We start from the raw sequence: 25,083 nt of genomic DNA on the forward strand, positions 1-25,083 counted from the left end.
GTGAGTTTTTCTTTTGTTTGTCATACATTCTTTCACTCAAAATTTTTTTGAGTGAAATATTTACAAGATGCTGCATTAAGCACTTTAAGGACTATAGAGATAATCAGAAAGTAATAGTTCTACTGATGAATTAATTATCTTATACAAACTGAGAACACATAAGTTAGGACTCCTAAAGTATGGAGATAACAAACTGGCTTAAACTAAAAAAGAGAATTCATTGACTCATGAACCCAAAGAGTCTCAGAGTAGAGCTGGCTACAGTCATACCTGACTTCTGTGGCACAAAAGAGGTCAAGCAGACTTGTTTCCTCTTTCTCGTGGTTTTTTCCCCTATGAACATCACTCTTAGGTGGGAGAACCCTTTGAATGACAAGTTAGCCCTCAGTGGCTCTAGTCTTACATCCTTCTAATTTCATATCCAAATGAAAGCTCTTCTCAGTATTTACAACTGAAATGCATGGATTTTCATGGCTTTAATTGGTTAAGCATGAATCACATTTCTATCCCTGAACCAATTATAGAAGCTAGCAGCCTGTTCAAGGCCTAGTTTATGTGCCTACTCCTAGACCACAGTGATCACCTCTGAATGCATGGACTGAGATGGAAGAAGTATTATACCTTGAAGAGGAAAGAGAGGTAATACTGCTAGAAGCTGTGAAACAAATAGTTGCTTCCATTAGAAGAGATTGATCTAGAGAAGTGGGAGTAGAATGTATAAGAAGCAGTTAGCATGAGTTTACAGAGGAAGTTATTAAGTAATATGAAGTATTATCACTTGTCTCAGAGCATGAGATGACACTGAGATTTTTACTTTGAGTGATTAAGAAAATGGTGGCAAAAATAATAAAAATAGAAGACCGAGGAAAACATTATTTGGGGAAAAGGGAAGTCAATTTTGTTTGGGACATGCTGAATTGGGCATGTTAGAAGATACTGAGAAGAGGCCATTGAAAATAAGAAACTTCAACACAGAAGAAAGACTCAACTAAGAAGTTATCAACAAAAGCTGATATTCAAGAGTGTGAGATTTCCAACAGAAAGTGTCATAGATAAAGTAGAAGGTCAAAAGAAGTTCATAATGAGATCATTAACAAGTTGGAGAAAGGAAAAGGAAAACAGAGTTAGAGGGGAAACAACCCAAGAACTTCATGAAAAGCAGTAAACTACATAGTATTCTATGTCACAGAATCCAAAGCATGGAAAAGGCTATCAAGAAGTGGATCAAGTATTGAATGCTAAAGCAAAATTAGGAAAATAAAGACTGAAAAAGTCCATTTGGCTTTAAAACTAAGAAATCATTGATAAAATTCAAAAGATCAATTTAAATACTCTGGTGTGGTACAAAGCCATAGGACAAAAGGATAAATCTTGAGCGACTAATCAGAAAGAAAAGGAAACAAATATAGAATACTCTAAAAACATTTTGCAGAGGACAGAAGAGATGGAGTAGAGTTTTAGGATAGACAGGTTGTTTGAGAAAATATATTTAGGAAAGATTTGCTTACAGACCAAAGAAAATGATCCAACAGAAAAGGGACAAATTAAATTTTCAAGTGTGTTTTGCGGAGGAGTGGAAGAAATTGCAGGAATTCATGGATCAAGGTCCTAGAACAAGTGAAAAATGCAATCAAGGAACTAAGAGGTTAATTAGCCTTTTGTGGTAGTGAATTGCCATTCATCAGAATAGTTAGGAAGGAAATGTAGAAATGCATATGAAATGTATCTAGTCTTTTTCATTAAGTATGAGCACAAGATAAAGAATAGTAGGGGTAGTTGGCCCTGTGGAAAACAGGAAAGACTAGTGATTAACACCATGGAGGATGTGATAGTCAACTGTTGAAGTTGGAGCCAATTGACTCAGTTATTACTTTCTGAAGCCACCCTTCCTTCTACAGCATCCCAGTAAACAGGAGGCAGAGGTAGAAAAAATAGCGTGTTCACTCTGGGTAGGGAGGATATTGTACCACAAGATAACCAGATATATATTGTGTGGAAGCACTGGAGGGTGAAAGACCATAGAATGTACAGTGCAACAGAGCATCACTAATATGACCCCTATGAAATGATACTATGGAGTCTGGGCAGGAAAAGGGAAAAATGATGGAAGAAGGCTGATGGGCTAATTATAAGTGGAGAAGGAGTAGGAGGGCTAGAATTTTCAGAGCAAACAAAGAGCAGCTAATAAAGGAAACCTGAAAAGAGGTAGAGGAAAGAAAACACTAGAGTTCAAATATCATATATTTGTCAAATATCTATTGATGTACTCAACTATGTGCTAGGCATTAAGGATACAGCAGTGAATATAGTAGACATCTGTCCTTTTTCAGGGAGCTTATAATTTGCAGAAGGAAGAGTGTTAATGTTTAATGGTCTACAGTATGGCTGTCTAGGGCTGACTTACATGGAGTAGAGATGAAACTAATTGGGGGGGATTGGTCATCGAAATAGATTTTTAAAGTCTACAAGATAGTGATAAGGAAAAGGAAAAGGGAAGAGAAGATGACCAATTAAAATCAGTGCTAACATCACCAAGAACAATGAAGGAGCATCCTAGACTATCTAGCTTAATTTGACTTAAGTTTGGAAAGAGTTTAGTTTAAGACAGAATAGAAGGATCTGATAAAGAAGCAAGATAATATGGTTTGGGAAGGACTAGGAGTCAATTAAATTGAAAGGGAATTTAAGGATTGGGTAGTTAAAGGTAGATGTTCATCCCCCTTCAGCTACTTTAATTAAGAGGAGGTTGGAAAGAATGTTGGATGGGTTTAGAGAGGTGGAATGAAACAAAAATAAACTGGACCCAAAATTCTGTCTAAATTAGGGATGTTTCACAATGTTTGATGCTCACCTCCTACATACTACTCAGAGCTCTCTACTCAGAAGAATTCTGAGTGGTGTAAGCCAGCTGATGGAGCATGGCAGCTGGAGGCAAGGTCAGACCAAAGAGCTTTGGTGGAGGCCTGTTCAGGTCAGACCTTGGACCTGTAGACCACCTCCTGGTATCTCCTGATGGTTCAGCTCCAGGCAGAAGTTGAGAAAAAACAGTGAATTTTTATGTCCCAACATTTCATTTGATTCGTTTTCATAATTTGGGGGTTAGTTATAGGCTCACTTAATCTGAAGTTCAAGTTTCCTATTAATCTGCAGTTCAAGTTATATTTTCTGTTACCTAGAGTATAGTAAGAATCATATAACTTTGAATGTGAAAATTTGCTTCCAAAATAACATTGAAATCCTATTATGTACCATGTAGCCTTGATTATTTTCTTTACAGACTTCCAATTTAGTTTTTGAAAGACTAAATACCACAGGACTTCATCTGCCTTAAGTATATAGTCTTTACTGATTGCTAAGGATATGGTACATTTTAAGAGAGTGAAACAAAATAGCTAAGCTTTCCAAATAAAATAAAATGATTATTCACTTTGAAAATGAATTTCTACATTTATCACAGCAGCCAACACATGTGTTTCTAGTTTATGTAACATTTCCATTTTTAAAAATTTTATGGGTAATATGTGATTTTTCATAACTGACTAGCATAGGATAGATATGTACCTAGATCCAGTGGTATTATGTTAAATGAAAATGAATACATGTAGAAAAATCTACAATATGACTCCTCAAACTGTAGTGTACGTTAAGAATCACCTGAAGAGTTTCTTAAAACACAAATTTCTTGGCCCATCAAGGGCCAAGATAGTCCTCAATGGCCAAGACGACTGTTGAGATCTGAGTGGCCCCCCAATATTTCATCTCTAACCCAGCTCCCAGGTGATCCTGATACCACTGATACTGGGGCTCGAGGAATACATTTAAGTAGCCCAGACAGTTCCCTTGCAAATGAGACCAAATTTGTAAATTCCAAATACACTTTATAAAGATGTAAATTTTCTGGCTTGTCTAGATGACAAAATAGATTTAAATATTCATTCACGTGGATGGTACTTACAGGTATGCTTGAAAACCCAGAAGGCATAGTGCAAGGGGCTGAGAGAGAAACAAGGTCAGAGAAACTGGGGACAGTTTGGGATTGAGTTGAATAGGAATGAAAATTGTGGAATGGGTTAAGGTAGGGCAGTAAACCCAAAGTCCCACAATTTTTATCACCATCCTAATTTATTAGTGTAAAATGTTATTCAACGATCTTGGTTTCATCTTCAACTTTGCTCTTCTATTATCATCCTATACTTCTTAAAGCTGTTAGAAAACTAGAATAAATGGGAAAAGACCTTATTTCCTGTCAATATCTCTTTGTTGCAATCATTTATCAGTGCCACCAGTTATTAAGGGAGCAAATAGTGATCTCCCAGAAGAGGTCACTGTGCTGGTGAATAAGAGCACACTGATGGAGTGTTTATCCAGTGGCAGCCCCGCACCAAGGAATTCCTGGCAAAAGGATGGGCAGCCTTTGCTAGAAGATGAGCATCATAAGTTTGTATCTAATGGAAGAATTCTACAGGTAAAAGTAAAAAAATCTTATTTTAAAAGAGCTATTTGACTTTGTCTTTTTTACTTTTAAAAGTCATTTTTATTGGTATATAAATATTATATTTGTAAAAATAACTAGCCATAAGAAGAATATAAAATAAAATTACTTATTCTTTTCCCCCCTACCAGAGGTGATCACTACTTTTTTTAAGTTTTCATTGAAATTCCAGTTAGTTAATGTACAGTGTAATATTAGTTTCAGGTGAACAATTAGTGATTCAACTCCCATATATCAACTGATGCTCAAGTGCACTCCTTAATCCCCATCATCTGTTTCACCCATCCTCCCACCACCCTCCTTCTGGTAACCATCAATTTGTTCTCTATAGTTAAGAGTCTGTTTCTTGGTTTACCTCTTTTTTTTTCCCCTATTATCATTTATTTTGTTTCTTAAATTCCACATATGAGTGAGATCATATGGTATTTGTCTTTCAGAGGTGACCACTGTTAACAATTTTGTGTGAATTCTTACAAAAACTGTCTGTACATTCAACACATGCACACCCTTAAATTCGCTACAAGATGGCCTTTGTGATAAAAGCCACATAATAATTAGTATAATCCTTTCAACTGCATATTTCTGTTGATAGAATCCTAGGTGGTATAAGGTCCCCTATAGAGTTAAACTTCCCCTGTAATAGTAAGGAACTGATAATAACTAATGAAAACCAAATAAATATCCTGATTTGTTGTTCATCAATGGCCATGTCTATGTTTTTCTTTTTAAATGTCTTAAAACAAAGTTATGTATTTATAGAAACAACACCAACTCTTTTGTTAGGATATAACTTAATAAATTATTTTTGACCACATAAATGGTGTATGTGGTCAAAAATAACTATATATTTAGTTGGCCCAAGAATCTAAGCATAACTATCAACACAGGACATATCTTAGGGAGTTTTTGTCTTTAAAACAAAACAAAACAAAACACCCACAAGAACCAGAGTCAGTGCTTATAAATAACTTGAATCCTCAGAGTATTTTCTAAGCATTGTGACCATATTGATTTGATGTCATACAATGTCTATCAAAATGTTTAAATGTTTCTATGTCTCTGGCCAAAAGATATATAGATGGATAGAAATTTCTGCCTAAGAAAATAAATATAAATGTTATATTAGCCAATTATTGCTGTACAGAACAAAGAACTCAAAAACAAGAACTTAAAACAATAAGCTTTTTTTTTTTTTTTTTTAGTTCATAAGTCTTCTAGTTGGCTGGGTAATTCTTCTGGTCTCAAGTGTCTAGATGCTATCAGTTGAGTAAGTGGCTCTGCTGGTCTTGGCTAGGCTCTGGGCACTGATTCTGACCTCCTGTGATTCTCTTACCCTCCAACAGGCTAGTCCTTGCTTTTTCACATGGCGGTAGCTGAGTTCTGAAATAGTGAGTAAAGGCACTAGACCTCTTTAGGTCTAGGTTTGAAATGGCACACTGTCACTTTCATCACACTGTGTTGAGCAGAGCCATTCACAAGGCCAACATAATTTCCACATCTTACTCCGCCTCTTAATGCAAGGAACTTCAAAGTCACATTGCCAGGGGTGTAACAGGGAAGAGGAAGAATAATTGAGATTTTTGTAGTCCGCATATAACAAGTACATTTAAAAATGCCTTTTCTTATGGGAAATCTTTATAAATAAATAGTTGACTGACCCAACTAATAAAAGCTAGTGTGAGCACTATTAGATACAAAAATTTGTCATGTGTCCATCCGGTATTAACCAGGAAGAATGTGTTGTTTTTTCTGAAATGTAATGATGATTATGAAAAGCTACTTTATTAAAAATTTCAGTTGGAATTTCTTTTTTTTCCTTAGATTTTGAACACTCAAATAACAGATATCGGCAGGTATGTGTGTATTGCTGAGAACACAGCTGGAAGTGCCAAAAAATATTTTAACCTCAATGTTCATGGTAAGAGCTCAGTTCCAATAACATTTCTTAGAGTATGCTTGAAAAAGTAGGAAAACTGTGTTTTAGATTATGTAGACACATATTTTGTATTTTTAACTTGAACAATGTGTGGAGCTTGCATTTTTTTCAATCTCCTGTGTCTCTTCTCATCACATAGTAAAGGACAAATCTTCTAGGAAGCCTGTTTTTAGATTATTTCTGTTCCTTAGGAGAAAATACTCTTACATATTTGAAAGTGAAAAAAACTCAAAATTTTAAATCCCCCAAATTATATGTTTATATAAAGTTAGAACTGAATATAGCTCTTCTCCTCATAAAAACTTACCCAATAATCCTGATTAGAACCAGTTTCTGCCCTCAAAGGGAGAATTCACATTGAGTTACGTTAGTTAGGTATACTACCTGAAGAAGAAGTCATTTTTGGAGTCAATTCTTTAAAAAAAAACATTTTCTTTATTATTTGAATGAAAGAGAGAGAGAGAGCACAAGCAGGGGGAGCAGTAGACAGAGGGAGAGGAAGAAGCAGGTTCTCTGCTAAGCAGGGAGCCCAATGCAGGGCTCAATCCCAGTACCTTGGGATCATGACCCGAGCCAAAGGTAGACACTTAACTGACTGAACCACCCAGGCACACTTGGAGTTAAATAATTCCTAAAAACCATCACTACACCTAATTTGTTCATCAAATTTTAAGTTCTTAATGTTTTCTAGACACAGCATGAATACTATTTTTTTGCTAAAATGCTGCTGAGATATTTAGGCAAGAGTAAGGGGAAAAAGCAGTTGGATGTCTATCACAAATGATTAGTTTTAGTTTTATGACACACATCTGCTTTGAGAATATTAAATTGGAAATGGCAGACAATCATTATAAAAGATTTCCTTTACATGTGGGATACATATACAGAATTCCAGCTCATTTTGGAAATAGCTGAAATTGGACATTTCATGAAAAATTTCTCCCTCCAGAAGAGTTTTATTTAGCATCATGAATATTATTTTTTGGTGTGATATGTAGGGAGTATTGATGTCCAGCAATGTTTGGTGTTTGTGGAACAGACATTTGAAACATCTTTATCTTATTCCCAGTGCTTAGCACAATGAGTAACACACACAGTAGGTGTGATAGTAACAACCATGTGAGAGTAAAAGAGATTTTGCCTTTTTTTTTAAAGACTTATTTATTTATTTATTCATGAGAAATAGAGAGAGAGCACAGCAGAGACATAGGCAGAAGGAGAAGCAGGCTCCATGCAGGGAGCCTGACATGGGACTCGATCCTGGTACTCCAGGATCACGCCCTGGCCCAGAGGCAGGCACTCAACCAATGAGCCACCCAGGCTTCCCAGATTTTGCCTTTTTGATGTTTTGCTTAGGTGGTTTTTGTTTTTGTTTTTGTTTTTGTTTTTATGAGAGACACAGAGAGAGGCAGAGATACAGGCAGAGGGAGAAGCAGGCTCCATGCAAGAAGCCCAACGGGACTTGATCCTGGGACTCCAGGATCACGCCGTGGGTGGAAGGGAGGCCCTCAACCACTGAGCCACTCAGGCATCCCTGCTTTGGTTTTTGATGTTGTTTTAAGATCTCAGTCCTAGTATAATAAAGTATTATATTAATTGCATCTCTTTGTTCCTGTCTCACTATCATCATTGGCCTGAACAAGACCCATCTTTACTTTTATTTATTAAAATACTCATTCATGTATTCATTCATATTTATGCCCATTTCTTGCTACTGTTTCCCCTCTCCTTTCATGGAAAACCTTCAAATGTGTTTGATATTATACCTTCTATGTCTACGTGTTCGTATAAAAATCCATTTTTCCATGTGTTTATGATTTAATATGCATAAATGGCCTTGCATTGTTAATCTCATTCTTTTTTTACTACACTTTTTCTCTGCACTGCTTTTGCTTTTGGAATTCTTTCTGTTTTTTAAGCAATAAATCATAGTATTATTTCTTAAATTTTCTGCTCATCTTGATGTCATTTATTTATGTTGTCAAAATAACCGGTGTAATTTGTTGGTAGATACCCTAAAATTAAATTTCTACTTTACTTTGCTATAAGCAGTAAGATAAAACCTTGAAGATGTAATATTAAGGGACGCCTGGGTGGCTCAGTTGTTGAGTACCAGCCTTCGATCCGGGCATGATCCTGGAGTCCCGGGATTGAGTCCTGCATCGGGCTCCCAGCGTGGAGCCTGCTTCTATCTCTGCCTGTGTCTCTGCCTCTCTCTGTGTGTCTCTCATGAAAAAATAAATAAAATATTTTTTAAAAAGATATAATATTAAATATAAGAATATTCAAATGTAGTGAACAAAAAGTACTATTAGGTCTTTCTTTATACATTGAGAAAACCACCTTAAGAATTACCACCTACATTTTACAAATAAAATGCACAATAATTCTGTCTGAATTCTAAGAAAGCTAAATAACTATCATTAACTAACTCAGTGCTTTAGCAGATTATAGTGGTCAGGTTTATATTAAAAATTTGGAATATGTATTACTGATCATATCACATCTCACTTTTAATGTATTTACTATTATAGTTCCTCCGAGTGTCATTGGTCCTAACCCTGAAAATCTCACTGTTGTGGTGAACAATTTCATCTCTTTAACCTGTGAGGTCTCTGGTTTTCCACCTCCGGATCTCAGCTGGCTTAAGAATGAACAGCCTATCAAGCTAAATACAAATGCTCTTATTGTGCCTGGTAAGGAGGAACTTACTACTTTTAAAAGATGGGCAAAACTTTCTCACTTTTTTTCAATACCAATGGCATCAGCTTATCTCTCTTTCCAAACTTTGGTCTTGCTATTATTTGTTCACACTGAATGCCTCTTTCTATCCAGCTGGGGCCATTTAGGATAAGATTGTATAGATTTATTTTAGTGGGAATGTACAACGACAAAGTCTACTTTCAAGAAATTACAACTTTTAGAGACAAACTGTTTAGTAATTCCTTGGGGGGTGATAGGCTAACAAATAGTGCTTTCACTGGATAAAGTCACTGCTTCTTTTTAATCAATCCTAAAGCTCCTTGAGGATAGATAGACAGACAATCACTTCTACACTGTGGGAGATTTAAACTCAGAAAATAGTTGTTAATGTATTTTAACTATAGTACAATTGCTATTTGCTCACTTGAACCTGTATCAAACAATTCTACTATCTATGTTTGGTTACTAGAGAGAAAAATTTTATGAATTTCTTCCTTTGTAAAGAAGTAGAATAAATACTGAGATCAAAGGAAAAGGATCAAAGATGCTCAGTCTAATTCAGTTCTTTCATTTTGAATGAGAAATTTTTTTACTATAAGAGATAGGATGCATTTTGCTGTTTATCTTACTGATAAATAGTTATTAAAACAACCCCTATGTCACTCTTCAATTTGCATTGTATTTGTCCACAGGTGGTCGAACTCTGCAAATAATTCGGGCAAAGGTATCTGATGGTGGTGAATACACTTGTATAGCTATCAACCAAGCTGGTGAAAGCAAGAAAAAAGTTTCCCTGACTGTTTATGGTTTGTCTCATAAAATTCTTTCATTTTTAAACTGGTATTAGATATTTTCTATCTGAGCATCTTAATGAAAAAAAAAAAAAAACAACAACCTTCTGTTCTTGTTTCCCTCTCTCAGTGCCCCCAAGCATTAAAGATCATGGCAGTGAATCTCTTTCTGTAGTTAATGTAAGAGAGGGGACCTCGGCATCACTGGAGTGTGAGTCAAATGCTGTCCCCCCTCCAGTCATCACCTGGTATAAGAATGGGCAGATGATAACGGAGTCTACTCACTTGGAGATTTTAGCAGATGGACAAATGCTGCACATCAAGAAAGCTGAGGTACATCTTTTATTCTTGTTTGTGTGTCATGACTCATTGGTGGGATTATAGAAGAAAGAATTGATAGTTGCATATTACCTTTACTACAGTGAGAAATGAGTTTTATTTAAAAACTCATCATCAATGCTATTGACCTTATTTTTATTTTTATTTAAAAAAAAAAAGCAAGACTTTAGAAGGCAATTAGAATGGGGCATTGGAGCATAAAGATGACTGATGATTTAATCTACACCAGAATAGTGTGATTGGTCATCTGTAATTTAATGGAGCACATACAATAGTATCTTTTTCTTTTAGGTATCTGACACAGGCCAGTATGTATGTAGAGCTATAAATGTAGCAGGACGGGATGATAAAAATTTCCACCTCAATGTATATGGTGAGCATCTGCCTCTAATACAACTCTTTTTCCCCAGATATGCAAATAAAAAGTGTCCTGAATTAGCTTAACGAGGACACATGATTTTCTTCTGTCTTTTCACAGTGCCACCCAGTATCGAAGGACCTGAAAATAAAGTGGTTGTTGAGACAATCAGCAATCCTGTGACCTTAACATGTGATGCCACTGGAATCCCGCCTCCCATGATAGCATGGTTAAAGAACCACAAGCCCATAGGTAATACAGTTGTGCATTTTTCATCTTTGTTTTCTTTTGCTCTTAATTTACCAGATTAATAAACTAGCACATTTTCAGTACTATGCTTATAGCTGTATTTAGTCCAGAAAGCCTAACTAACTGGAATATAAACTTATAGGATAAACACATAAAATAGTTATTCATTACAGACTTCTCCCATTTCCTTTAACAAAGATGGCTCTCATTTAAAATAAAAGTACAAAGGAGGAACTTTTAAGAAATCTACTTATTGCAAAAATAAGATATTTGGGGTGCCTTGGTGGCTCAGTTGGTTGAACAGCTGACTCCTGATTTCAGCTCAGGGCATGATCTCAGAGTCATGGGATCGAGCCCCACATCCAGCTCCACACTCAGTGAGGAGTCTGCTTGAGGATTCTCTCTCCTTCTTCCTCTGCCCTTCTCCCCACTCATATTCTCTCTCTCAAATAAATAAACCTCAAAAAATATTATATATTATGGTGAATTATAGAGATATTAAAAATAAAAGATTCTTTATGTTTTGTTTTGCTTTGTTTTCACCACCAGAAAATTCTGACTCACTTGAGGTACATATTTTGTCTGGAGGTAGCAAACTTCAAATTGCCCGGTCTCAGCATTCAGATAGTGGAAACTATACATGCATTGCATCAAATATGGAGGGAAAAGCACAGAAAAATTACATTCTTTCAATTCAAGGTAAGTGGAGTCTGGGGGCACCTGGCTGGCTAAGCTAGTAGAGCATGCGAATCGATTTCAGGATTATGAATTCAGTCCCACATTGGGCATAGAGCTTACTATAAAAATTTTTTTAAAAAACCAGCAAAGTATGTGAGGTGCACTCTGAACTATCTTCAGTTTCTTTATTATATTCTATCTGTAGTATAAAATAAGGCTTCCTCGGTTACAGTTGATTCAAAATACCTTTGTTTTGTATTTTTCAGATTTTTTTCCAATTTTGTTGAGCTATAAACACTAAGTTATATAGCCTAATGATGTGACTTACAAAATACCTTTAGATACACAAAAAATATTCTCCATTTTCTGTCCTATATTTATCAGATTTGTATTTTCATGAAAATGGCCATAACTGTGGAAAAAAGAATAATAGAAATTTCATAATCTGTCTTTTTCATGCTGACTGAAATGAATATTTTCCAATAGTATATATTCTATTGAATTGCTTATTTGTTTTAATCTGGTATAATTTATTTTGAGCCACACCTATAAATCTGTTCTTGTTTATGTAGATAAGATGTAACTTGGGACACCTGGGTGGCTCAGCGGTTGAGCATCTGCCTTCAGCCCATGGTGTGATCCTGGAGTCCTGGGATCAAGTCCCACATCAGGCTCCCTGCATGGAACCTGCTTCTCTCTCTGCCCATGTCTCTGCCTCTCTCTCTTTCTCTCTCTATGTCTCCCATGAATAAATAAATCAATAAAATCTTTACAAAAAAATAAGATGTAAATAATGAAAAGATTGTATGTTCTAACTACAAGTCAGGAATTGGGTAAATTTCAACTAAGCATGATTCTTATACTATTCTGGGGTGAGAATAAGGAGCATTGGTTCATCCAACACTTAATTAACTTAATTAACACCTCCTATGTTCCAGCATAATATTGAGCACTGGAGAGAGAACTTGCATACTTTTGATTTTTAATAAACCTCTGGTTATTACTTCATGCCTCATGTTTATTTTTTTTAAGATTTTATTTATTTATTCATGAGAGACACAAAGAGAGAGAGAGAGGCAGAGACACAGGCAGAAGGAGAAGCAGGCTCCACGCATGGGACTTTATCCTGGGTCCCCAGGATCACACCCCAGGATCACACCTGCAGGTGGCGCTAAACTGCTGTGCCACCGGGGCTGCCCTATGCCTAATGTTTACATTGAAATGGAAGTCTAACTAGAAACTAAGTTGAATTCTAGCTTTTTATAATTTTATTAGTTACTAGGAAAAGAATTTCTCATAAATTATAGAAGCAATTATGAATATGCATTATCTACCTGTTTTGTATTCTGCTAAAACTTCAAAAATATTATTTTTTTTAGTTTTATGAGATATAATTGACATATAACATTGTGTAAGTTTAAGGTGCACAATGTAATGATTTGATAAATGTATATATTGTAAAATAAAATTAAAATCTGTCACCTAAAATTAAAATTAAAGAGAAACTAAAATGTTTATAAGTATTGGTGGTTTCTCTGATATGTGATGCTTTGAGATATCAAAAGCAAAGAGGGAAAAATATTCAGAGATTCAGTGTCAGAAATTATGTTTAACTTTCAATGCATTAATAATAATAAGTACTAATCATGGGGAATGTGGTATGACCAAACATTTTACCAGACAATATATGTTATCATGTCTCAGGACTACAAATATGTGTACAGGGCCTAGTCCAGTGCTTGTCATATATTAGATACTCATTATAGGATGTCTCATTAAAACTCTCTTTGATTCAACTAATTAGTAACTCTCAATTCTGCAGATTTGGTACAATTATTATCTACTGGATGACTAAAATGAGATTTGGAGAGGTTGTAAAGTGATGTACTGTTAAATATTTAATGACTGACCCTCCAGACAAAAACGTCCTGATTTGTTGCCAATCATTTGCCAGTTTCTATGGTGTAAATAACCCCATTATGGCCCACTTCAAGTTCCCAAGATGATGTTAATGAACATGGAGAGGGAAGATGTATAAAATTGGCTCTTAAAAGCTGGTATAAACTACTTCCCCCACACTACCATAATTACTTAGAAGAGGAATTCAAATGTGTTTCTGCTTGATGCCATTTTCAATGTTTTTATTACACATTATTTCTCAGTCAGATCATTAAAGTGAAAAACAAAGATGGCTAGAAAGAGTATAAAAATGATTGGATCTTGAAATGTACAACAAACCTCTCCATTATTCAGAATAAATAATATTTTAATTGCATTATGAAGAAAGAAATAACCAACTTAGATACTTTTCTCAGACATTGGTGCCAAGGTTTTGTAAAACATTCTCCTGAACTGTACTAATTCTAAACTATGTTGAGGATTTCATCTAGAAATGATTCATTTGAACAGAAAGGGCACCCATGAGGTAGATTTATCACTAACATGCATGACTAAATAATTGTATCAACTTACAAATACAACAGGAATATTGAAGCTATCCCTCTACCTAGTCTTCATTTGAAAGTAATTTATGAGGATAATAATAGTTGGATCTTGAGCCATAAGCTAAGAAAAATATGAAATAAAAAATGGCATATTTGTTCTATGATTCTGTTGTATTTGTTAGAATTTATAATCTTGTACCTTGTTAATGAAAATCTTAATCATTTCCCCGAAGTTCCTCCAAGTATCGCTGGCGCTGAAATTCCAAGTGAAGTGAGTGTTCTTCAGGGGGAAAACGTTGAGCTGGCATGCAATGCAAATGGCATTCCCACCCCACTTATTCAGTGGCTTAGAGATGGAAAGCCCATAAATACTAGTGAAACAGAAAGAATCCGGTATGTTTTAAAAGAATCTTTGCATCATTAATTGTAAGGTATTCTACAATGCTTTCTGCTTCAAATTTCACGTGAATTATACTAAATTCAGTCTCATGGACACTTGGCTATCATTGTATTCAGAAAGAAGAAAGATAAAATTTTAAAGAGTTGGACACAGAAATTCTCCTTAGACAATTGCTCAAAAGTATGTTTCTGTGTGTGTGTGTGTGTGTGTGTGTGCGTGCGCGTGTGTGTGTGTTCTTTCCTTATCCATCATCAATGTGTGAATGAATGCTTGGCTCATTTTGAAAAAATACAATATCATCATAACCAAGTTCATTCCTTGTAGTAATTTGTCCGAATACCATTTTCTACCAATACTTGTTTCCTATGCAACAAACTATATAGAGATGGAATAATAAGATAGTAAGGGCTTCCTGCCACTTTCAACAAGAAATGCCTTTGGAAGAACAATCCAAAATTTTACTCTTCATGAATCACTTCATCACAAAGCCCCATTGTATACACATATCAGAGTAATTATAATTATTTGAAGAACAATATATGTATAAGTAGGCATTAATTAACGGTATTGCAAACTTTATAATTTTAAACCAATATTTTAAATTCAGGCTTTGGACTGTTTTCTAGTCAATGAATTGAATATACATAATTTAAAGAAATATAAGTAAATGTTATTTTCTTCGAAGTCACTTTATATTAAAATTTGATATTTGTTCCCATTAGAAGCTTGGGAAATTGCCAAATAATATTTTACAAATACATTTTTAAGTTTTATTTCTTTGGTATGGACAATAATTCTTTGGTATCTCAATAATCAATAAATATTTAATTATTTTTATTAAATCAGCTGGTATCAATCCTATTGCAAGCAAAGTACTGATAGATGATGGGACCTAAAGATCTTATATGATAATATTTATTCCTAGGAATATATGATCTGTTGCATTTCTCTTACAATAAGATTCCAAATGCACTTTTTCTTATATCTAGCTTACTGATTATTTGTTCACGGCTCTACAATATGTATAGTTTGCAAGTGGAGCAATTTGCCAATCAAATAAAGAAATTTTTCAGAGTCAACTTACTACTTTCCTTTGGTTATGGCAACTTGCTTTTTTGTTTATTCAAATGACTAACCCTGTGAAATTTTTAAAATTCATATTTTGAAAATAAAAAAATACAATAGACTCAGATAATAAAATTGTAATTTTTCTTTTTTGTAATTTTCAATAATCATATTTAATAGCATAACATGGTAGAAATGGAGTGGTTACTTTTGACATTGGAAGATTCTAATAAAACCACTATTGTAGGAATAACAGTAGAAAGCCTTTTAATCTCTTTCTAAAACAGGAAATTTTGTTTGGTAATTAATAGCTCATGAAGGGAATCAGTAATGCAATAATCTTAACTTAGATATCTTTGATCATCTAACTATAGTTATCTACTATTATATAACAAAGGAAAAGCTCTAGTAATTTGTGGAAAATTTTTTGCAAAATATACCCTATAATAGTTGTCACAGTTTAAGTAAGTTATCCTATTCTCATTAAAAATATTACTAAACCATGTATAGGTTAGTTTTTTATTTTATTTTATTTTCTGATAGTTTTTTAATATGTAATCTCTTTTAGTTTTTCATTATAACATTCCTCAAATTTCATATCAGAATTTTTAAATAATCTTCATTTAATCCAAGCCTTATATTGGTAACTAAGGAAAAGTATCCTAACTTTGAGAAAAACACATCTTTGATATGGATAGAGAAATTCACAACCTGATTTCATTAATTTTCCATTTTTCTCATAAGGAAGTGGTAGATATAAGACATGGATTTGATCTGGTTCTGTAGAATTTTAGTTGGTTGCCTGAAATCTCCATCAGTTTTACTAGCTCTGACTTTAACAGACCTCCCTGTACTTAGTGAAAAAGATATGAACCATTATATAGCTAAGATGAAGATGCATTTTATGGTAATATTTCTTTAAAGAACATAATAACCCAGAGTGGGTTTTCTAGCATCTTAGCTTCACATGAATCATATCGGTGCCTTTATTATGACGTTTTCTATAGGGTGACTGCAGATGGCAGTACATTAACCATTTATGGAGCTCTCCCATCCAATATGGGGAAATACACTTGTGTTGCTACTAACTCTGCTGGAGAAGAAGACCGAATTTTTAACTTGAATGTCTATGGTAAATATGAAATTTCATTCTCTTTTGACTCGGCTACTTTAGGAATCTATCAGTAGAAATAAAGGTCCTGCAGTAGGTGCCTGAAGTACTTAGTTTTAAAATCTGATGTCACTGCTGTTTCCTTTTGGGATAAAAAGCAGCAGTATGAGCAATTATAGTTGAAATGATCTGATCTAGTAATACATCCTCCTCCTTTCTCTCTCATTTTCTGCATGACATAGTTCCACCTGCAATTAGGGGTAATAAAAAAGAAGCAGAGAAATTAATGGCTTTGGTTGATACTTCAATAAATATTGAATGCAGAGCCACAGGGACACCTCCACCACAGATAAACTGGCTAAAGAATGGACTTCCTCTGCCTCTCTCCTCCCATATCCGGTTGCTGTCAGGAGGACAGGTTATCAGGTCAGTTTTTATTATGTGTGATTTGCTAGACAGATAAAGGCATTGTGATTGTAGGCTCTAACTTCATGAAAATGGTGTTTAAGAAATGTTTTTTCCTAAATTTTTACTATTGGTTGTTTATTTTTCCCTTTCAGTATCTTTTTAGAAGAGGGAGGATAACAACTATAAAATTGACATGATTTTTTTTGTTCTTGTTTAAATGCTCATGTTTTAGTAAATTTGCATAAAATAGGTCTTTAATAGATAGACATATCTATTACATATGTATTTCCAAGAACTACTATTTTAGATAAAACTTTTTGTGGCAAAATGATAGGAAGATGCATTCTACAATAATGTGATTTTCATGTTAGCATCATTCTTTGAGTGTACATTAGAAAAATACTCACTTTTAGAAAGGGAATATAAGGGAAGGGAGAAGAAATGTGTGGGAAATATCAGAAAGGGAGACAGAACATAAAAACTCCTAACTCTGGGAAACGAACTAGGGGTGGTGGAAGGGGAGGAGGGCAGGGGGTGGGGGTGAATGGGTGACGGGCACTGAGGGGGGCACTTGACGGGATGAGCACTGGGTGTTATTCTGTATGTTGGTAAATTGAACACCAATAAAAAATAAATTTATTATTAAAAACAAATAAATAAATAAAATAAATAAATAAATAAATAAATAAATAAATAAATAAATTTGTGATCCTAAAAAAAAAAGAAAGAAAAATATTTACTTTTAAATTATATTTTTAATGGTTTACTATCAATGCCTAATCAGCTTTGTGAAACAAATTGCATTTGAGGCATCTGTGTTTTGTGATGGATAGTTACAAGCTTCACAAATTTCCCACATAAGTAATAATCTGTGTATAAATCAGAAATATTTTCTTTGTATGTGTTGAATGGGATTAAATTATGAAGTATCAGGTCAAATTATTTTTCAGGATTGTGAGAGCTCAGGTGTCTGATGTTGCCATGTACACTTGTGTGGCCTCCAACAGAGCTGGGGTGGATAATAAACATTACAGTCTTCAAGTTTTTGGTATGTCATAGAAATGACCCTTGTACTTTATTTACTATGTGTCCAGTATTAAGAAACAGGCTTATATTTAGATGTTGACATAACAGGAAAATATTGGTAAAATAAGATCTTGCTAACTAAGAATGAATGTGTTTTCTCCCAAGGGGTCCATATGTTTTGGAACATATTATCTATTTTTCAAAATACTCTTCAAACCTGGAATTTTGCCTTAAGTCAAATCTAAATTTTTAAAAATAGCATTCCAATCCAGATGCAAAGACCAGTCTTTTCATACAAAGAGAAAGTTCAGAGTGTTTTCTAATAATATTAATGGCTCATTTAGAGTATTTAAAATATGAATGAATATCTGCATGTGTGTGTGTGTGTGTGTGTGTGTGTGTAGACAACTGTGAAAACATTCCATTTCTAAAATACTAAGGTTTACTGGTCCAAATTCCTAAATCCCCAAGAACATCTCAGAACAGTTAAGTAACTATTTACTATAGACTACAAGTGAATTTTGTGGGATTACATAAAACTTAGTCTAGAAATTGGTATTATTTTAGGTATTTCACATACAGCAGTTGAAAGGATACTTCTGAAAGTAGAATGTGCATTGTAACAAATAAAGAGACAACCTAAGAAGTTAAAAAATGGCCAAAACTTAAAGTACATTTAAATTTTGTGTTTGTATGTCCTACAAGAAAACAATCCTGAGGTTTCATTGCTAATATTTTGGAAGATTAATTATTAGCCTATCTAATACCTGCTTTTATAAAAAGCCAGCAATTATTCTTATGCTATTATAAATCTATATTTTAGTAGATCATAGAAACACTACAGAACTAACTGAACAATTTAAAAAAATTTCAAAATAAAAAAATAAAAATAAAATTTTAATCTAAATTGGTCTCAAATTACAACAGATGTATAAATTTTACCTGTTTTGTTTTCTATATAGTGCCACCAAATCTGGACAATTCTATGGGAACAGAGGAGATCACAATTGTCAAGGGTAGTTCTACCTCCATGAGGTGCTTTACAGATGGAACCCCAACTCCCAGGATGTCCTGGCTTAAAGATGGGCAGCCTCTGGGTCTTAATACCCGTCTGACAATAAGCACTCAAGGAATGGTTCTTCAGCTCCTCAATGCAGAGACTGAAGATTCGGGAAGGTACATCTGCATTGCCTCAAATGAAGCTGGAGAAGTCAACAAACACTTTATCCTGAAGGTCTTGGGTATGTAAATATTCAATAATTGGGAAACAAGTGCCAATAAAGATTTAGTAAATAAGTGTAATTCTTAGAATCACTTGCTAAGGGGACAAAATCTATAAAAACTTTGTTGTATTTCATATCTCTGTTTTTTAATTTACATAGTTTTATTCTTATCTGAAACATGTTAAATTTAAATTAGTTTGCTTCTTACCTAAAAGATGAAAACTTCTACTTCTAAAACATTACTCATTAACAAGTCATACAACCAATTGATAAGTAGATTTTTTAAGTTTTTTCAAGAATTAAAACTCTTGATAAGTAGCAATTTAATGGAAAACCACGATATTTATACTATTTTATGTTATTTCAGTCTTTTCACATGATCCAATCTATAGATGATAGTTATAATAGTCATTTCAAATAGTCTAGTTCCATTTACTCTTGTGTGCATTAAAACAAATATTTGAAATATGTATCTCAGTGTTCTACCTGCAAACAGATACTATAAAGCTAAAACACATCTTTTACTTGAAGTAAAAAAAAATTGACTTTGGGAGAGAAATGATGAATGAGGTGAATGATTTCAATAATTAATTTTTTTATAGTTTTGTTTGTTTTTTCACTACAATGAAAACCTCAGGCTCCTCAGAACAAAATGTACCTCACGATGAGCAATAATTTTGACAAGAGGCTAGGTATGTTTTAGGATCCGCTGTAATCTTTCTCATAATACCTATACCAATTTAATCATTTGTATAACCTTATTTTTTTTTGAGATTTTATTTATTTATTCATGAGAGACACAGAAAGAGAGGAGACAGAGGCAGAGGGAGGAGTAGCAGGCTGCATGCAAGGAGCCCAATGTGGGACTTGATCCTGGGAATCCCAGATCAAGCCCTGAGCCAAAGGCAGGCGCTCAATCGCTAAGCCACCCAGGAGTTCCCATTTATGTAACTTTGAAAGTCTGCTTCATCCTTAAGTTAAGCTCTGTGACGGGCTGTACTCACATTACTTATTGCTATATTCCCAGGATTCAGCACGGCATTTGACAAATGATGTTTATTCGATGGATTGAATTGGTTGGAATTAGATACTTGCTCGCTGAAGTTTTAACTGTAGAGGGAGGCAAAATACTATGTAAACAGCGAAGAGACAGTGATGTACATGAGTGTTCCTGAGAATGAAGGGTTGTAGCTGAGGCAGTACTCCAGGGTACTTAGAAACAAAAGACAGAAAAAAAGTGTGTTTTGGTAAGGAAGGACAGATTAACAAACTCCAGTATGCCAATTTACAGAGTATTGGGAACAACAAGAGATGACATGTATATGATCTTGTATTCACATACTAAGTATTAATTACTGGCTACACATTATGTGCCAGACATGTTTCTAGACATCATATAACAAATAATTGCTGAATACCTGCTATATATGTGACATGACCTGGGCCAACATGTGGCAGTGGGAAAGGGAGAAGAGCATGCTTCCCTAGGAATTCAAGAACCCAGCAGCAGAATCACAGCCTAGTGCATTTCTGGATGTAGAAACCTGAGGATGAAAATAACTATGATATGTGTTAGCATAGTGTTAGCAAAGAACAATCTTCCTAGCTGCAGGGAAGGTCTTGGCATATTTTCTGAAATATGATTTTCTGAAAGCAGATTTGAAAATTGGCTCAGCAGAAAGATGAGAAGTTTCAGCATTTCAGCATCTGTTGAAAGCTAATTCCATTAAAACCTGAAAAACTCTGCACTTGGACCAATGCTACACTCCAAATGTGAAAGTAACCATCCTAACCTGGGAAGTGCTATTCATAGCTTAATGTTATCCACATGGTGGAAGGTGTCATGATGTATTAGTGATTGCGAAAAGTCCAATGTAACTATAGAATATTAAAAATAAGTAAAAAGCTCATACAAAATAAAGCTAAGAGATTTTAATAGGGTCCAGGCTATGAAGAGCTTTGTTGACCGCATTAAAAATTTGGTTTTTATCCTAGAACAATGGGAAACCATTAAAAGTTCTAGTAAGTGGAATGCTGCGAGTAGAATTACACTTTGAAAAGACCACTCTAACTACAAAGTGGAGAGCTACTTGCGAAAGGACAAGAGGAGATTCTGAGAGACTCATGTATTATCAGGAATTGTGTTTGGCTGTAAACAGCAGAATCTAAGTTTGGCAGCTTGACCAAATAACTTTTGTTTTTCTTGCTAAGTGAGATGTTTGGAGTAGGCAGTGGTTGCATTGGTGAACTAGTTCAGATATTTACAGTTCTCTTGACCTTCACATCATTGTGGGTCAGTAATCATGCATTGTCTGATCACCCCCAGCATCACTAGATGTAACAACAGAGCAGAAAAAAGAGGAAGGGTAAAGAGTTGCCCTCTAGGGACTTTACTAGAAGTTCCACAAAACCACTTCCATTTATAACTCATTGATCGAAATCTTCACATACCATTCCATCTTCCATCTACACAGAGACTAGGAAATGTAGTTTTTAGCATAATGACAGCCCCAACAAGATTGGGGTCTGAAAGAAACAAACAGATAATATTGATGGGTGCCTAAAGGCAGGAAATAGATGATGTTAGTCTAAGTAAATAGTATTGTAACTCAGATTAGTAATGGAGGTGAAAGGAAAAAATGTGTTTAGAAATAATTGCAAAAAAAAAGAAGAAATAATTGCAGGTAGAAGTATTAGGACTTACATGATGATTTGGATACAGGACAGTGATGAAGGAAATATCAAGGATGACTCTGGCTTATGCGACTGAATGCTTGGTAGATCCATCACATAAATGTAAGAAATGGTGGAAAAGGACCAGTTTTGAGGAATAAAAAAACAGTTTCAGTCTGAATACATGTTGAAATTGAAACTGAAGTAATGTTGAAATTGAAGTAATGTCCAAATATTCCACGGGAGGGCAGCTTGGGTGGCTCAGCGATATAGCGCCACCTTTGGCCCAGGGCCTGATCCTGGATACCTGGGATCCAGTCCCATGTAGGGCTCCCTGCATGGAGCCTGCTTCTCCCTCTGTCTGTGTCTCTGCCTCTCTCTCTCCCTCTCTCTCTCTCTCATTCTCTGTCTCTCTCTCTCTGCCTCTCATGAATACATAAATAAAATCTTAAAAAAAAAATATTCCACTGGAGATGTTAATTTGATAATTGGATTTATAGATCTCAAGATTAGAAGAGAGATATAAGCCAAAAACATAAGTTCTAGAGTCATTAGAGTTTGTACATCTCCTACCCTGTCCGAAGTATAAGACATATGGATAACACACAGAATAAAATACTTCGTAGTCACTTAATATCTGTAAGACTTGATGACTGGGGGTTTGAGTCAGGTGGGAACATGCTCTTTCTATTATTGCTGCTGCTATTGTTTTAAATCTAGTGACTACAAGCTTTGAGGATAAAGGCCTAATTAATCTTTGTATCCACAGTGACTAAAACATGGTAAGTAACCAGTAAGTGAAAGGAATAAAGAATTGACTGGACCTGGGTGGTCCAGTTGGTTAAGTGTCTGCTTTCGGCTCAGGTCATTATCTCAGGGTCTGGGATCGAGTCCCTTGTTGGGCTACCAGCTCAGCAGGGAGTCTACTTCTCCCACTGCCTCTGCTCCTCCCTTGCTTGTGCACATGCTCGCTCTCTCTCTCTCTTTCTCAAATAAATAAATAAATAAAATATTTAAAGGGAAAAAAAGAAAAGAATTAAGTGTAGACAAATGGTGAATCAGATAAGTGCTTTTGAGTGATAAGACAACATACTTTTGAAATTAAAATAAGGGAGAAAAATTTATTGTTAGTGTTGAGAGAATCAAGAAAGGACTTATGGTTTTTACAAATGAGTTTAATGATATTAATGTGACCTTGATAGTATTTGAACATGCTCAGTTAGGAGATGGGACTATAGGAATTGTTCCTGTAGAAGGAATAGCATTAGTAAAGTCATAGAGCAAGAAAAGACTGGCATGTTGAGCAAAAGAAGTGGTCTAATTTGAAGCCTAGGTTACATGTAAATATATTAAAGATACATAATGTTATAAAGATAAATAAAGACCATATTGCAGAAGGTTCGGAAGCCATGATGAAGAGTTTTTATTTCATTCAATAAACAACATGGAAACACTGAAATCCTTTAAGCAAGAAATCTTGGGTCACTCAAAAATGCACATAAGAAAATGGATTTTGACAGCAATACATAAGATGGATGAAAGTAAAAAAAAGGTCATGTGGGTCAGTAGTTAAGAAACTCTGACTCCTTAATTATAATCTGAAAAGGAGTATAGATTTAATATATTGTCTTTCTGTAGAAAGAAAAAATGACCATAGGTGGAAATTTTTTTTTTTAGTAAACAGGTTTTAATAATAATACCAACAGCTATAGTAGACATTGTAGTAGCAATGACTTTTTAAAAATCTTTAATTATCTGCTATGAATCTCTGTTCCAAACAATGTGCCTGATTTAAAAAAAAAAAAAAAAAAAAGAAGAAAAGAAAAAAGTCTAATCCTTGGAGCTGTCCAACAGCTATTTTGGCTGCCTTGTGAAATAGTAAGCTGGAAATGTTCATAGAAAACTTGAATGATCGTTGTATGGAAAGACTATTTTTAAGGGATTCTTAAACTTGAGAGTAGTTGGACTAAGGAACCTTAATGTTTCTTCCAAGTGTTTAGACTCTTTAACATCCTCTTGAGAAAGGTAATTTAGAAGTATAAATAACAAAAAAGGAAATTATTTCTGCCCAGACATAACAAATGTGTTTTATGCAGAAATAGTCTCCAAATGTAACTATTTTTTTCTTCTGCTTAGTCATTGTTTCCTCTTAAAGTTCTACGTGGAAAAGATGATAGCAAAATTCCACAGCATTTGCCTATTGCTTTTATAGAAATGATAGATGTTTAGAAGGTACAAAAACATGCTTCTATGTGGAAATAGCTCTCTTTAAAAAAGGATTCAAGATAAGTTTAATTTTAGTTGTTCTCCAATCTTTGCAGTTAGGTGAGACTGCTCTAATTATCTGAATCCCACTTGCTAAGCTATAATTGCCTTGGACCAGATTGCCATTTACTTCATGATCTATTATAGACATGAGTCGTCCCTTTTAAAATAGTGCCAGTGACAAATGGTAATAACGTCTAGGAATTATTATTTTGGTATCTTTGTTTTAATCCATTTGTATTATATGAACATAAATTTGAAATGAATTTTCTTTAAAATTTTTCTAATCAGCAGTACTTTATCAAACAGCAAGTTTATTTTGTTGTTGTCTTTAATTCCCTTTAAATAGAACCACCTCATATAAATGGATCTGAAGAACCTGTAGAGATATCAGTGATTGTTAATAATCCACTTGAACTTACCTGCTTGGCTTCTGGAATCCCAACTCCTAAAATTACCTGGATGAAGGATGGACGCCCCCTCCCACAGACAGATCAGATACAGACTCTTGGAGGTGGAGAGGTCCTTCGACTATCTAGTGCTCAGGTAAGTGTCAAAATTTTTAAAAAATGATTTTATCCTGGGTTACACTTCTTACTTGCTAATAATGGTGAAATGGAGAAATTATGTTTTTGAATCCAAATGTACTACAGATCCCTTTCTGTAACTTTAACAAAGGTAGATCGGTTCTAGGGTATGCATGCCTGGGTAGACACAGAGTATAACTAAAAAGGAGCAGTAGAAATATATTAAACCTAGAAGAAAGCAAGATACTTTAATTTGTGCAAGATTTTTACAGTGCTGTGAGTAATTCCTAAGCTCTTAATCTGTGCCCTGTAGCCCTTTACAGAACTGGCAAAAAGCAATTCCACATACATATGAGGCTTCAAAGAACAATTTTGATCTCCAAAATGAACTAGCA

General features: G+C 34.6%; 1 protein-coding gene across 5 annotated transcripts in view; it reads left to right on the top strand.

Moving 5' to 3' along the window:
• HMCN1 (hemicentin 1) overlaps nt 1–25,083 on the top strand; it is a 457,926-nt gene that overhangs the window by 350,652 nt on the left and 82,191 nt on the right. For all 5 annotated transcript variants that reach the window (XM_038542311.1, XM_038542313.1, XM_038542312.1 and 2 more), the window contains 14 exons: nt 4,278–4,465; nt 6,314–6,410; nt 8,963–9,124; nt 9,824–9,937; nt 10,053–10,255; nt 10,553–10,634; nt 10,740–10,871; nt 11,418–11,567; nt 14,224–14,383; nt 16,463–16,587; nt 16,809–16,992; nt 17,925–18,022; nt 18,963–19,241; nt 24,511–24,707. In XM_038542311.1, coding sequence (XP_038398239.1) covers nt 4,278–4,465; nt 6,314–6,410; nt 8,963–9,124; nt 9,824–9,937; nt 10,053–10,255; nt 10,553–10,634; nt 10,740–10,871; nt 11,418–11,567; nt 14,224–14,383; nt 16,463–16,587; nt 16,809–16,992; nt 17,925–18,022; nt 18,963–19,241; nt 24,511–24,707 — 2,171 coding nt within the window. The remainder of the gene's footprint in view (nt 1–4,277; nt 4,466–6,313; nt 6,411–8,962; nt 9,125–9,823; nt 9,938–10,052; nt 10,256–10,552; nt 10,635–10,739; nt 10,872–11,417; nt 11,568–14,223; nt 14,384–16,462; nt 16,588–16,808; nt 16,993–17,924; nt 18,023–18,962; nt 19,242–24,510; nt 24,708–25,083) is intronic.

The sequence above is a fragment of the Canis lupus genome, chromosome 7 (genome assembly GCF_011100685.1).
Source record: "Canis lupus familiaris isolate Mischka breed German Shepherd chromosome 7, alternate assembly UU_Cfam_GSD_1.0, whole genome shotgun sequence".
Classification (NCBI taxonomy): Eukaryota; Metazoa; Chordata; class Mammalia; order Carnivora; family Canidae; genus Canis; species Canis lupus.